General features: G+C 41.2%; 1 protein-coding gene across 2 annotated transcripts; it reads left to right on the forward strand.

Moving 5' to 3' along the window:
• Positions 1–6541: 6541 nt before the first annotated feature.
• Positions 6542–13400, forward strand: LOC139628543 (uncharacterized). 2 transcript variants are annotated; one of them, XM_071490284.1, is made up of 3 exons: positions 6542–8307; positions 9393–10037; positions 12734–13400. In XM_071490284.1, the coding sequence occupies exons 1-2, from the start codon at positions 7300–7302 to the stop codon at positions 9933–9935; spliced, it is 1551 nt and encodes a 516-aa protein (XP_071346385.1). In that variant the 5' UTR covers positions 6542–7299; the 3' UTR covers positions 9936–10037; positions 12734–13400. The 2 variants fall into 2 exon arrangements, with proteins under 2 accessions (XP_071346385.1, XP_071346386.1); XM_071490285.1 differs by having other exon boundaries at positions 12737–13400.
• Positions 13401–15015: the final 1615 nt, after the last annotated feature.

Raw genomic sequence — 15015 nt, forward strand, 5'->3', positions numbered from 1 at the left:
TTTTGTTCCCATTTTCTTACTGTCAGCCATGGCAACAGCTTTCTGTGAGCCATCTCAGCTGTGCTTCTCAAGGCAACACTCACTCTCTCCCTGTCATTACCGTGTCCATTAGTGCTTTTTGCCATTGTCATTTGGATGTCAGGCCTTTTTTTAACAGCTGACTCCCTAGCGGTGTCCTTGATGGTCGGCACATAAAGACAAATTAGCTGCAGCACCCTGAGGTCTTTTACACTTTGTGCAGATTCATTGTATGTACAATGTATTGGGAGATAAGTTGCCTCGAATAAGGACTGGCAATGTGAGATAATCTCAAGGACTTAAAGCTATGAGTTTAACTTAAATTCAACAAGCAAAATGAAATGTATTCTGTAAATTTTCTCTTTTGAAAATATTATCCAAACTTGCACAAAGAGTGGAACAAGTAATGAAAGCAGTGACGTGTCCCTATTTTTTGTGTCCTTTAAGGCCAGAACACATTGTGAGTCTCAACTGCACATTTCCAACATTACAAACTAAAACCATTTTGTATTTTCACAAAACCTCAAAGAATATTTGCCCTGTGAATGGCATGACACAGCGTTTTTGTGGCATGATGCAACTGGGTTTCCTGGCTTGGAAATAGGAATTGTTTTATAATCCTCTTTGGAACAACGTGACCATTGTGTTTCCTAAAAGCAGGACGTGCACCGACACACCGAGCACTGATATGAGATATGACCTCACTGGGTGTTAGATCTAACATGGTTCTCTGTAAAATGGGCTTGACACTGTCACTAGTCACTATCCCACGGTGGAGGAATCACTTCTGACTGCAGTTTTTCTGGCCACTGTCTCTTGTCTCAGTGGGTTCAGTCCTGCTTCAAAGGTTTTTGGACATTTAAACACCTTGAAGAAGCATCAGGAGGGGACTCTGCATGTTTTGTTTTGTTTTTTGTTGTTTTTTTCTTTTTGAATTTTTCTTTTTTTTTTTTTAACACACTTATTTGACAAGGAAAATAAAAAATAATCAAATACCTTAAATAAGAAGGGCCATTCAAATACCTCTTCTGCGTCTCCTGCTATCACTGCCGGTTTTACCTTATTTTTCTTATCCTATTCAGTTAAACCTAGCAGTCGCGAGTATTTGTCTGCATGTGTCTACCTGATATAAAACTATTTTGGTCAGTGTAAATTAAATTTGGGAATACCCTAGAAGGTCTATTGCCCAACTTTTTTTTGATTTGAAATCACAGAAATTACTATTTCATACAGTCACTGTTGTATTTTTGAAACATGCATTATCATGTCCCACAACGAGGGTCTAATTTATGAAAAATGTACCTTTATAAATATTGGCATTTGCATCCCATATAACATGAGGAGGAGGTTTGACCATTGAAGATTTTAAATGTTTCATTAGATTTATGATATGAAATATATTATAGATGGTATTATAGATAAAGATATTAAATCAAATCTGGATCCTGGTGGTAAGCCCTGACTGAGAGAGGCTGTTATTACCTGGGATAATCTGCTAGAACACAGGTACAGTTAGAGATTACAATGCCATGACTTTTTTTTTTGAGTGAGTTGGTCCATTTAGCAAAGATTTTGAAACAAGTTTGTAGATAATTTAGATATATATTTAGTGCATGTTTGAAAATATCACCCCTAATTATGAAACAAAGAGGTGGAATTTCTGAAGCTCATCAAAGAAGAATACATCTGCTGCTGTATAGACAAACTAAAGTGCAAAACTAAGAGTCTACCCTGTTTGTCCTCCTACTATGAAAAAAATTGCAACTCATTTCTTACTTGAATATAGACTCAAATGCTTTTTATTCTTACCATAATGTTGCCCATTAACATTAAATATAACAAATTGAATTAGATTTTTATTTGTTTGTATTGAACCTATTATTTATCGCTTGCATTCTGATGTCTGACTCCTCAAACTGAACAACACAAACATATAACAAACAAACAAACAAAAAGAAACTATTGTTTCATAGCACATTACTGTTTAGGGGTTTAAATCCCTGAATCCCTGTACCTCCTTTAAATTGCAAGTGGTAAAAGAAATAATTATGCAAAACTCCCTCAGGGTTTCTCTATGCATTATACTAACACAAATCCCTCAACCAGTCATTTCTTTACTCTTCATATATCACTGCAGCCTACCCTGATGATGTACAGCTTGTCCTGCAGAGAGTTAAAGATGTCTCCGATAACACCTCGTGTTTAAATTTATCAAAATCTCCTCCTCTCCAAATACTCTGCAGCTCCATCCTTTCGGTCACAGACTTTTAGCTGTAGGCTGGAAACGTCTGTTCATTCTTGGCTGGGAAACTGCATGATTAAGGGTGAATTGTGCCAGTTTTTGATATGTTAATTACACCATTTGTCAGGTATTACTTTCTTACTTTTGGTAATTTCTTACCATATAAAAACAATATAAAGTCCTTTCAAGGCAAGATGGTAATTTGGTTTGCTATTTCATGGGGATGTGGGCTCCTAAGGTAATGCAACGCAATAACTTATTCACAATAGGAGATTGTTTGGGGGTGAAATTAGATTGACCCCATCCAAAGATGCAGGAACTGTTCATCCTCATTAAACCACTCAGAGCGCACTGAAGGGACACTCACTCTATTTCTATACTGGACAAATAGCATCAAAACAGGTAAGAGCCATTAACAGCTATAGATTTTCTTTATTAAAGTTGTAGCAGTTGTTAGGGAGAAGATATAGATACAGAGAGGCAGAGGATAAGTGCCGTGTCACAAAGATGCGCCTCATATTTTATACATTCAGTGTACATTAAAGCATTGATGTGAGCAGCTGCATGAATGATTCAAGATTTCAATTTTCCCAAGACTCTGAGACAGTCAAAAAAAATTCAGTGAGGTGTCTCCATAGGGTATACAGAGAGGAGAGGTGACTGCTCAGGCTGCTCTTTTTTCCAGCTTCATTATGCGCTGCACATAACAAGGAGCATGTGTACAGTGCATTATTAAAATACACTGAGTTTAAAGTGAGCTGAACACACTGTCCATTGTAATACACCCTCATATCAATATCACAGAGAACTGTTTGCTCGTGTAGTTGTGACAGTCTGATATGGGAGTCACATTTTCATCTCAGAAAATGACACATGACTGCCAAAACCTCACAATCTCACAACTCCAGTTTGTGCCTCTAACTCTATTAAATAGAGCAGAGATGATGTGTTGCTCTACTTGGTTTTTATTGAATAGTGATAAATAGTGCCTGATATTAATCATTAGCACTTTTTTAGTGCCAGTTGAAAGAATCAAAAACCGTTAAGTACTAAAATGTCTTTATTTTAGTCTATTACTGTTTGATCAGAGAGTTCCAGATTTAAATCTAAATTTTCCAGTTTTATGGTACAGTACATTTCATTTAAGAAACGTTTCTTTATGGTTCGTTATGTTTTAAATCAGTCAAGACTGGAGGAATAAGAAGGTTTGAAGAACATACCATCATCTCAAATTATGGAAAAAGAATTGTTTTTAGGTACAAAGGTCATTTTCTTCTCAGCAGCTGGAGTTTGATCAGTTCTCATGGAACTGGAGATGTTAAAATTTCAAAATTGTTGCATGTAGCATGGTTGGCTACAGAGGTGAACTGTACCTGTTTTACTCATTGACTCATATAAAAACTATATGGTCTGATAACAGGAGGTACAAATACTGTAAATAATAACTTACAGAACGTGTTGTGTTATTTTCCCTTCATCTGACAGTTCACAGTAGAGACAAGCAATGAGGCTAATGTCACGAGCTGGAACGTTGCAAATGCATGGTACATGTCTGTCCACCAGTCCATGGGGACGACCAACACTTTATCTACATACCACTATTCAAAGACAGGTGTTTATAGAGACTGTACCAAAAGGGAATATAGCTCGGCTACATTAAGAAGAAAAATAAAACAGGCTAAATTGATAAAAGGGATAAAACGGACAAATTTCAAACATGATTTAAGTTGGTGGGTTAGTTACAGTATTTTAACATGGTCTGATGATTGCAGACCCACTACGGGGGAGTATGACTGACCAAAGCCTGCCAGCACAGTATGGTGATATGACAAACCGTTATCATCTCCCCTACAGTATCTCTTAAACGTGACGGCATTGGTAACAATTTGCATATTGCGTGATTTGTGGTACACCGGAATCTGCGTCAGGGGGTAAATAGGGCACAAACCATATGATACATCCCCCGCACCATATTGAGCTCTAGTTATAGACTCATTTAGAAGTATCCATATGTGCTAATTAGGTCATCTTGACCCTGGTGAGGACAGGAGAGTCAGAGTGGCGAGAAGTGAAGTGTGGCTCCCATTCTCTACTTTTGTAATTGCCCTGCAGTCGTGCAATGAAGCGGGAGGTGGGCAGGCCGACACAAAGCAGTGTGATGTAAGAGCCGCACAAGCTGGGAACTTTCTGAAGCAGCACACACGCACATGTTACACCCGTCTGTATGTATGGGTGAAGACAGTATGACACCTACAACCTTTGATATTCCTGTTGTAGCTTGTAGACAAGGATCTGCCGGAGGAAGTCCTACTTAGAAATACCGAGATTAAGATGACAGGTTGAGGTGTTATTATGTCTCCTCTTATCGGCTCTCTGTCTGTGTTAATGGATTGTATACATGCATATGTATGAGCTACATAGAGTTGGAGTGTAGTGCTACATTCAGGGGTGGGAAATACCCTAAAATGCCCCACTCAGGTGGAAATACTGCTTAGCTAAGCTTTTTTTCAAGTTAAGGACACAAAAAAGTGCTAGTTTTCCAAAGTGATCGATGATGTTATTCCAAAAGAGGTTAAAAGGACACAGCTGTTCACTGGGAGTGTTTTGGCAATTTAACAGTGAGCTGTTTTATGATTCTGTGTTTATTGAGACTAAAAATATGTATAATAGCAGTCAAAATATACTGTGATGATACTTATGCAACACAGCATGTTCATTGGGGTTGGGTGTTATCATGATATAGATACTGTGAGATCATAGAAATACATCATTCATCATTTTGTCATAGTGTTGGTGTACAGTGGTATCTCCTTTTTTAATATCTCTGGATTTTATGATGTCATTGTGGGCAACTGTGCCAAAAAAAAACAACAAAACAGGCGTTCCTGTCTTCATATTTACAGCAGTTACATAATGCATACATATGAATAATAATATATGTGAACAGCAGATGAAATTACTATTTGAAGGGGGTTTGTCATAGCAATCAGCCCACAAGGGATTACCGTCCGACTCTACAGTTCCCTGGAGCTGTTTAAGCGCCTTTCAGCTCATTGTTTTGTTTTGCTTAGTGGCAAACAGCAGGCAGACAGAGTTTTTAACCAGCTGGTGAATACAGTGGAGCATTTAGGAGCTAAAGAGACAGATATTTCTCTCAGGGGTTGGTGGAGACTAAAAGCAGAGCTGAAAGGAGCATGAATATTAGATTTTCCATTAGCCAAGTGGACAGAAACAGGAGTCCAAATAGATGATAATGTCTTCGCAGCTTGTTTTTGCTGCTCCAAAGAGACCAAAATATCAGTTATTTCTGATTTTCCAATAAAATCTACTTTCAACAAGATTTATATCAAGGCAGGAGCCAATCTGACCACTTATTTTCAACCTTTCTTATATTTAGTGCAAATGTGAGTATGGATACAGATGTGCATATTCTTGGCCACCTATGCGGATATACAGTATATACATGTATATGTTAAGGTACAGACCCTCCAGCTTTGTTTCATCTACAACAACAATCTTTCCCAGCAGCTGGGACTGGACTGCTCATCCTCCTGCTGGGATGGAGGAATCCCCTTCATCTTCCTCTGCTGTTCTTTTTTTTTTTTACAGCACATTGTTTTCAAAGCTGCAGTTATTTTCTTTGAAAATAAATGCCTTGCTTTCCTCAGTCACTGTCGACAAAGAGCCACAACACAGGCGCCTTATGCTATTTTGGAGAGAGAGAAATCTTGCTTGGTTGCTTATCCTGCTTTTGTAATTGTGTGTGAAGGAGTTTTTTTTGTCCCATTGATCTGGAGATTATGGTTATCTATAGTGAGAAGAGATTGATTTGATGAAACAGATGATGAATTTAACATTGCTTGAACACATAGTTTGACTTTTCTGACAACGCCCTGGCTGAGTGGCATTCAGCTATTGTATGGACTTGAGACAAAGACATACTTTTGCTATACAGGGCTGCTATACTGCCTGTGCTACCCTCAGCAGAGTGAAGTTTTGAACACAGTTATGAACTGTTGAGGTGAAGTCACTTTAACTGAGAAAATGATAGAGTGGGAGTGACAGGAGTGACAAAGGACAAAGAGGGAAAGGAACTGTTGGGGAGAGAGGTAGAAAAAAGGAGACACAGAATAATGAAAATGTTCCCCTTGTACAAAGGCAGTGGCTCTGTCTCCTTGACTCAGAGTGCTGTCTACTCCGCGTCTGTGTATGTCAGAAACCCCACCTCCCCCAGTGCCTCACTCCTCCCCTCCCCTCCTCTTTCAGTCTCTGGCCGAGGAATCCCAGGCAGCATTTAATTGCAGAGTGCAAAGGCTTCAGTTGGGCTAATGAGCACGGCACCGGGGCTGGGACTATTTCACACACCCCCAGAGAGACAGAAAACATTAATGGAGTCCTTTACCGGAGGAGCCTCACAAGGCGGCTGGATTTCAGGTGGAGGAGAAAGAAGGAATTCACAATTTCAGGTACTGCTGACTATGTGAGAGAATATACCAGAGGCAGGAGACGGAGTAAGAGGTGGAGAAAGAGAGGAGAGCGGGAGAGGGGAGGGGAGGAAACGGGAAATACACAGCCAGAGAGAGAGAGAGAGAGAGAGAGAGAGAGAGAGAGAGAGAGAGACTGGAAGCCTGCAGCAGCAAATGAGATAGAACAACGAGGCGGGAGAGGTAGAAAGAGAGAGAGAGAGAGAGGGAGGGAGAGGGGCCCCGTGTAGGAGAGAGGGCTACAGGGTGAGGAAGAAGCAGGAGTAAGAAAAAGTTAGGAGAAGTAGGAGAGTGGGTGTCCAGGGAAGGAAAAGAACGTGTGCAGAGATTAACAACTACAGGACAGAAGAAGAAGGGAAACAACAGACAGGAAGGAAGGGGAGGGAGAAGTCTTGGGTAGAGTGGGAGAAAAAAGCTGAAGAAAAGTTTTCTTGTGAGAAGACGCAGATGAGGAAAACAGAGCGAGTGAATGACTGGGCTGGAGAGAGCAGGGAGGGGAGGAAACCAGTTGTTTTCTAAGGCGTTTTCCACACAAACCTCTGGACTTCTTTGGACATGTACACAGAAGGCGCACAAACAACGGGATACCACCGATTTCTCCAGCACAAAAACTCCCCCACCCCCTGCCCCAGCCAGCACTGCGTCCACTATGAGCAGCCGTATGGCCATCACGGTGGGCCGGGATGCCAACCATCATCAGGCAGACAGACAGACCACCCATCTCTGGACTGCAGGAGAGACATCCAGGCTCCTCGGGTTAAAGACGTCGGAGGCAGAGATTTCCTAGTGGACAGGGTTGAGAGAAGTGGTCATCGCAGTCCACAGAGGAGGCCTGTGTTTGCAGGGCCCGGCCCTTACAGCCATTCAGATGACTTGAGCCAAGTTTGCCCCTGGGAGTTGAACCCTGCCCAGTGGAGCTACCCACTAGAGTCTGGGGTGAGACACTACCCGCCTGTCAGAGAACACTGTGGCTGTGTGGGGCACAGTGACACCAGGGCACACCCCTTTAAGGCTGGGACACCACATCCCCTCCCTCATTTTCAGGTCAAAGGTCAAGTGTACAGGCACAGGAGGACCGTCAGGTACGTCTCTGTGGATGAGGAGGAGGAAGGCTGTGAATACACCTCTGAGAACTATCACGTGGAGCCACATGGTCCCCATCTGGGTCATTTACCCATGCCAAATGGCAACTGTGGACTGAGGCCAGTGCTCTATGAGGGAGGGGAGGAACGAGATAGCCATCAGGACCAGGGCAGACAGAAGGGTGGATCAGAGGAGGGTTATAATAGACGCAGTGGCTCTCACAAAGGTTTCTTTCCCACTGAAGTCCCACAAAAACACTTGAACCAAAGCAGACGGAAGGGGCCCTGCATCCTTTCCTCTGGCATCACCAATCCAGAAACCTCAAAACTGACGACCAACAACGACCATCAGAGCCAGGGTTCAGAGGTAGTGAAGCAGAAGAGGAGGCAGGATTCAGTGAGGGATCAAATCCGACAAGTGGTGACAAATCTGGAGGACGTGTTGGGGGGTTTGAAGCAAGTTCACGTGGAGATGAAAGAGGTAAGAAGCTCTGTTATTATAGATGTTTATTCTTTCTTATAGATGTTACATGTATATCAGGTGTCTAAACATGAAGGTCGGTGTCAGGTGCAGATGTCCCAACCTTTAATTCGTGCTCTCCTGGATATTGTGACATTTAAAAGGATTAACACAAAGCTCAGATGCTGAGAAAATGAGTCCCAGTGCAGATCAGTTTGACACAGGTCGTGTATCTGTGTGTGTGCATGTTCACGAGAGCATATCAATGAGTGTGTGTGCATGGTGGCTGCATTGTTTGCGACTCACTCATCATCTCTTACCGAAGCGGTGATTGAGAACGATTTGCACTGACCTTTTGCAGAACGCTGCCGAAATTGGCAGCGCTCCGGCCAGCACATTAAAAAGCCTGGCTTCAGACTGATACTAAATTATGCCTTGCTGTTACAGTATCCATTTTGCATGCAGCTGTAAAATAGCACTGATTCACCGATGAGTCTATCTGTGTGAGGCCTAGCATCATACTGAGTGAAAAAAATCTCCCTGATTGTGAATTTAGGCAGTTGGAAACAAAGGAGAGCTAAAAACAGCTTTGGTATGAAAGGCTGGTTGAACTGCTGACTATTACTTGGGTTTTAGCACAGTCAGAGCTTGTGGTTGTAAATAGAGTTTGGCAGTGGTGGAGAAAGGACTAAAAAAAGACTCCATTAAAAGTAAAAGTCCTACAATAAAATTATACTTAAGTAAAAGGACAGGGGTATTATGAGCAAAAAAGTTAAAGCACCTAGAAATTGGTCCCTGAGACCATCATATTATCATATATGACCTTATGTATCAGAGTGTAGGTAGCATTTGCTGTTGTAGTGGGTTGAGGTAACTGCTTTATGTATAGTTACATAGTTTAATCTAGGGGTTCCTAAGATGGGGTCAGGACCCCCCCAAAATCCCCCTCTGAAATGTAGTGGAATATAAAGTTGTTCTATTGGAAAAATGCAAATAAAATTCAAGTACTTTATTTCAAAATTGCATATAAGTACAGTACAAATGTACTAATTTACTTTCCTTTACTGCAGTTTGGAAAAGTATTGACCCTCTTCATTATCATCCAGGTAGTCGAGCAGATTGATCGTCTCACAGCCAATATTGACCTCAGTGAGGAGCCGCCCTGCAGCACTCACGGCTCGTCCAATAACATTCACAGCTCAACTCATTCAGGTGACCTCAGGGTGGCCCTGATGCCCAATCACAAGCCTGCTCCAGGCCAAGCATCACCACACGATGAAGACCGCATCATCTTAAGGACTAACTCACCCTCCCCTGTCCACATGGCGTCTGTCGTCAAAACCAGCCGCTTCACCCCGGCCAACCACAGTAAAGACGTCAATCACGAAAGGCCAGGCGTCAACGGCCATCCGCCTCACCTGTACCACCCTAGGGACTCCAACCACATTGGCCAAACTCATTCAGAGCTCCACTCACAGAGTCTAGACCCGAAGGTCATCATTGGGAACAGCACCTCCAGTTCAAGAACACAGAAGCCTCCCCCGTACCCTCAAAATGGGCGGTGTGGCAAGGGCTCGTACGCGCCTCCAAAGCCTGTGCGGACCCCTGCCTACCCCGGGAGAGGCCGCCAGAACACCAGCATGGTGTGAAGAAGGGGGGGTGGTCTGCCCCGGTGCCATGGGGGCCTGAAACATGAGACCCTGCTGCAGCGAGTGGCGGTCAGAAGGGACCAGGCAGGGGAACAACTCATGGTAAGCTCAGATACAGGAGGATGTTTTTTTCTCTCTCTTCTTTTACAGTGTTGTTGATGTTTCCGTCAGTGCTCACAGGTGATGACGTTCACCATGTTTACTGGCAGCGTAGTTTTCAAAGTCAGTAAATGAATTGCACTGTTCCTCCCTGTTACGAAAAAGGATTTATGTGTGTGTTTGATGTGTGTGTCTGTGTGTGGGTGGCAGCAGAGGGGGCGTAATGTGTCTGCTTTTGTTGATGTCACATGATTTCCCAGTCGTCTCTACACTGCAAAATGTTTCTGTCTCAAGAAGTGAAATGAGAAATTCAAGTTTTTCTTGAATGGTGGTCAAAATGATTTCCCTAGCTGAAGTAAAATTCTGCTTTTCTGAGTAGATTTGAGGAATTTCTAATCCCTCAAAACAAAGTGTGCATTATTCAAGCGACTCAAAGAATTCTTTTATCTACATTTTCTCTGAAGGCAGAAAGGAGAGTAAAATCTTCAGACGGATTTTTTTGCAGTGTAACTTAGTCATGACTTCGAGGGAACTGAGAGTTGGCAGGAGCTCGGTTGTTTTTGGCACAGGAAGACCATACAGCCACTTGACTCCAATCATGTGACACAAAAGAGGAGTCATTATATTTACAGGATGATCATAGCTGTGACTCAGGATAGGCATAATTTACTGTTAGGGGGTGATGATGAGGAGGAACTGAACCGCTCGCCAGATGTATTGTTACTGACTGTGAGCTAGGAGCAGACTTAAGAATAAGATGACATCTGTGAAAAAGTCCCTTTAGCAGAAGGAGGAAATTAAACAGCAGATGCATACTGTTTAGTATTCCCCTAAAAGTCCACCTTTGCAGATGCTGCAGAGGCAGACGTGCATGTTTCTGTACTTCCCTCTTGTGCAGAGTATGTGTTACTGCAATCTATTTTTCCAGCCGACTCTGAGTTGGGCAAGCGCAATCTGGTTTTAATCATAAAATCCCCTGGTTACGTGCCAGAACAGAGTGAGGCAAACTCTTGGTATATTTGTGACGTCCATATAAACAGGAGCACCGCTGCACAGCAAAGCAGCTCCCCACCACATAATGCTGCAGAAGACACGCACTCACGAGGCTGCAGCCTCAGGTCGAGGCCAGCAGCCATAGAAATGGGTTAAAAAGGTGCATGTGATTAATCTTTTGTTTATTTAGTGAGATAAGAGTTTAATCAACTGTAAAGATAATGTAGCTAAACTGCTCAACAATGTCCTTTCTTTTCACTTTTCACTCTCAAAGTCTTTTAAAGCACAGATGCTGCTGACATTTTAAAGGCCTGAATCATCTGAATTAGTCACCCAGAGCAGGTTCAGTGTTAAAATGGCTAGCACAACAGATTCTGTGCTAAGCAACGAAGCCACACACACACACACACACACACACACACACACACACACACACACACACACACACACACACACTTGTACTTCTTCACCTGTAACAACTCTTATTTAATATGTAAAAAATACCCATTACTTTCACATAAGGAAGGTGAAAAGCATCAAGAAAGGACTGATGAAACACTTCTACACACACACACACACACACACACACACACACACACACACACACACACACACACACACACACACACACTATACATTCCTGAACCCCTAACCCCAGCCTTAACCCCAGATCAATAGCCCTATATTTGAGGGTTTCTTTTGGTTTAGTTTTTTTTTTTTTTACTGATGATAGGACCCATTAGCTCCCACTATTGTGGTTATTAGCCTTAATAGTGTCCATCAATAAACAATATAACACTTTTACAGTTAATGTCACATAGGGGCATAGGGGAATAAGGATGTAACATACAAATTGATACAATCTGATTGCATAAAAAGTAGCCGAAGATATAACAGAGGGAACATAAAATGTAATAAAAATAATAAAGACACATGGTAAAACTAAAAAAGACTGAGTTAGTAGCTGAGTTAGTAGTAGCCTATACCCCAGAAGAAAACACAAGAGACAGGACTCTGATTATAAAGTTAATATCACCTGATATGACAAGTTAATCATTTTTTTCCTGGTTCATTCCTGCAGTAAAGATGTTGGTAGACGCTATGAAGTTGCCTTCACTTATCTTCAATTCATTTCCTCTGTAGCAGCTGAACACTTTACTCCAGCCTTCAAAAATTCACAGTTTAACAGTTTTAATGCTGACAAAGTCTGAAAGAATTATTATTGACAGACCTGAAAGCACTCGTTGGCCTAGCAACATTAAAGCTACAAATAACCCATGACAGAAGACACATTCTGTAGAATAATTTCTTCATTCAAAAACAATATCTGAGGTCATGTATGTTGAGCCCTGGAATATAACACGACCTCCACTTTTTCAAACCTAATTTTCAGAAACAAAAATATTCTCGTTTGACAAATCTTGACAACATGTAAATTATTTTTAATTTATTTAACTTGTGTACTGTATTTTTTTAGGCATGTTTATGTGCTGTATAGTGTTTCACTGCTGCATGACCAAATCACTGTGTTTCTGTGGCTCCATCAGTGAATGGTGTTAAAAGAAAAGCCTTGAGAAGAAGCATGAATTGCGCGCACAGTATTTAATTGGGGAGCAGAACTGAGTCTGAGTGTGCGTGAGGTGCTGAGTTCTGAATATAAATTTCCTTTTCTTTTCTTTTTTTTTTTTTTGCTATGATGTTTCCAGCAGGAACTGATGCCACAGAGACATCAAGCTGTCAGCCGATGGAAAGAGAGCACGGCCTGAAGGTGGGGATATTTCCAAAGGGAAAACTCCCCCAAGAGTCGACCCATGACTGTGTCTTGCAAGCACAGCAGCAAGGAGGAGTGGCAGTCAAACCTCTGTGAAAATCTATGCTTGTACTGTTACTGGAGATACAGTGGCAAATAATGAGAACTGTGAACTGCAACAACAACCCATAGACACATAAAGGTATCGTTTTGTGCCAGTATTAATTTATTTTTGTTATTTTTTTGTATTGTAAAAACATCTATTGTGAGGCAGCTTACACCAGTCTGGATGCTACCTATTCCTAATGTCTGCTATATTAAGATTTATATCATCTAAACTGTTGTGCAGATATTTTACAGATCAAAGGATTTAGACTGTTTTTCTCTCTGCTACATGGTTGTCGCAGTGTGTAAGAGGAAAAATCAGCGAGGAGACAGGAAAGTTGGAAAGGCAGAGGGGAGATTAAATTGCAATAGATTCTTCTGCACTTTTCTCATAAAAATCCATCTGACATCTCAATTATCTAACATCTCAATTATCTAACTCTAGAGATGTTGTATTGACCGCTGAATGTCCCACATTTGAAAATTAAAATGAAAGAAATGACGCCAGCATTTTATCACCTCTGACTCTGACAAATGATTCATGCATTCAGTGTGTCTAACAGAAGTTAAGAGTGTGTCTCAAACAGTTGTGGAAGCAGCAGGAATACTTCTTGGGCTGATCTGGAGATGGCGGTGTGTGATCTCTCATGGCCTTATTCTGTCAGGGCGCTCATTGCGGTGCCCTGGGCCAGTGAAGCCGGCGTCTGTGTCTCTGTTTGTTTAAATCTTGTCTGAGACTTTCACCACTCTGCTCTCACAAGCTCCTGCTGCTATCAGAGCACACCGCCTCGCTCTGAGAACTGGTGTAATTCATCCACTGTACAAAACATCCCTCAATCTCTGTCTCTCTTTGTCTGTGTCACTGGTGGGCAGAGCTGCAGATGGAGGATGACACATGCAAGCTGTGGACGGTCCTGGCCACCTTGTCACTCATGTAGCTGTGTCTGCAGCCTGTAGCTGTTAGATATTGTGTTTATGGCAAGTGAGAGTCAAGGTTGTAAAAAGTCGATAAGCCGCTGAAGGTTTGATAGATGGGTGAGTTCATGTTCCACAGGCTATTACTTCTCAAGAGCAACGTTTAAAATGAAAAATGGTACCTCAAGCATCCTGTGTCATGATTTGACAACAATCCAGACTGCGACTTTTTAAAAAAAATATCACTTAATCTGAGAAATATTTTTTTGATAAATAATTTAGCCCATAAAGTGTCAGGAATATTAATGCTGATCTCAATTTACCAGATCTCAAGGTGGCACCAAAAACACCATAATCACTGCTACACAGGCTGTTAAGCTTTCCAATTTATGACTGCACATAAGCAGTGGCACTTAAATTCATAATCATTTTTTTAAACAATGGATCTCACAATGATCCATTTGCTTGAAAAAAAATAGTTTTGCCATTTCTAAGTAGCAACAATTGATTTTGTATCTGAAACAATAACTTTTTATCAGTTGTTGCTAGCTATCTAAAGCTAATGTTCAAATACATGATAACCCTGTCTCAGGATTATTACTTTTTGCATTATTTAATCTGTCCAATATTTGCCCATTTCATTTTCTTAGAGCTCAAGGTGACACCATAAATATCATATCAGGGCCATAGCTGACACTGAAGACACTTAGATGTTGTCTCACCTTTGAAGCTTTGCATCAGAGAGGCACGTGATGTTTACAGTGATGATGGTGGCAGATTAAAATCTCAAGTTTCAAAGTTATCTTTGAAACAATTGGTCCATGGATCAGACAGAGGAAGACAACAGCAGTCTTGTCATTTCTGACCCACAGCAGTTGATTTTGCAGATGAAATGACAACAGTTACTGGTAATTTTTATCAGTTAAAGCTGCAGCTACAGTAGGATAACTATCAGTTATCTGGAAATGGATAAAGGATTATTTTTATCTGATCAATGTTTGTTGCTCAATCATTTAGCTTAATAAATGTCATTAATGGTGTTAAATGCCAGTCTTTAATTTGCAAATATCTAAAATTGTAGTTGGCTAGCTAAATAATCTAATGTTCCAATTAATTGGCTGTTTCAATATTATTTTTATTATCAATTAGTTCATTTCTTTTTTTTAAATTAATCATTTATCAATCTCTCATTCCTAACCAGTAACTATTGATATTTTT

This window comes from Trachinotus anak, unplaced genomic scaffold (genome assembly GCF_046630095.1).
Source record: "Trachinotus anak isolate AG129_WGS33_773 ecotype Australia unplaced genomic scaffold, CSIRO_AGI_Tana_v1 ptg000012l, whole genome shotgun sequence".
NCBI lineage: Eukaryota > Metazoa > Chordata > Actinopteri > Carangiformes > Carangidae > Trachinotus > Trachinotus anak.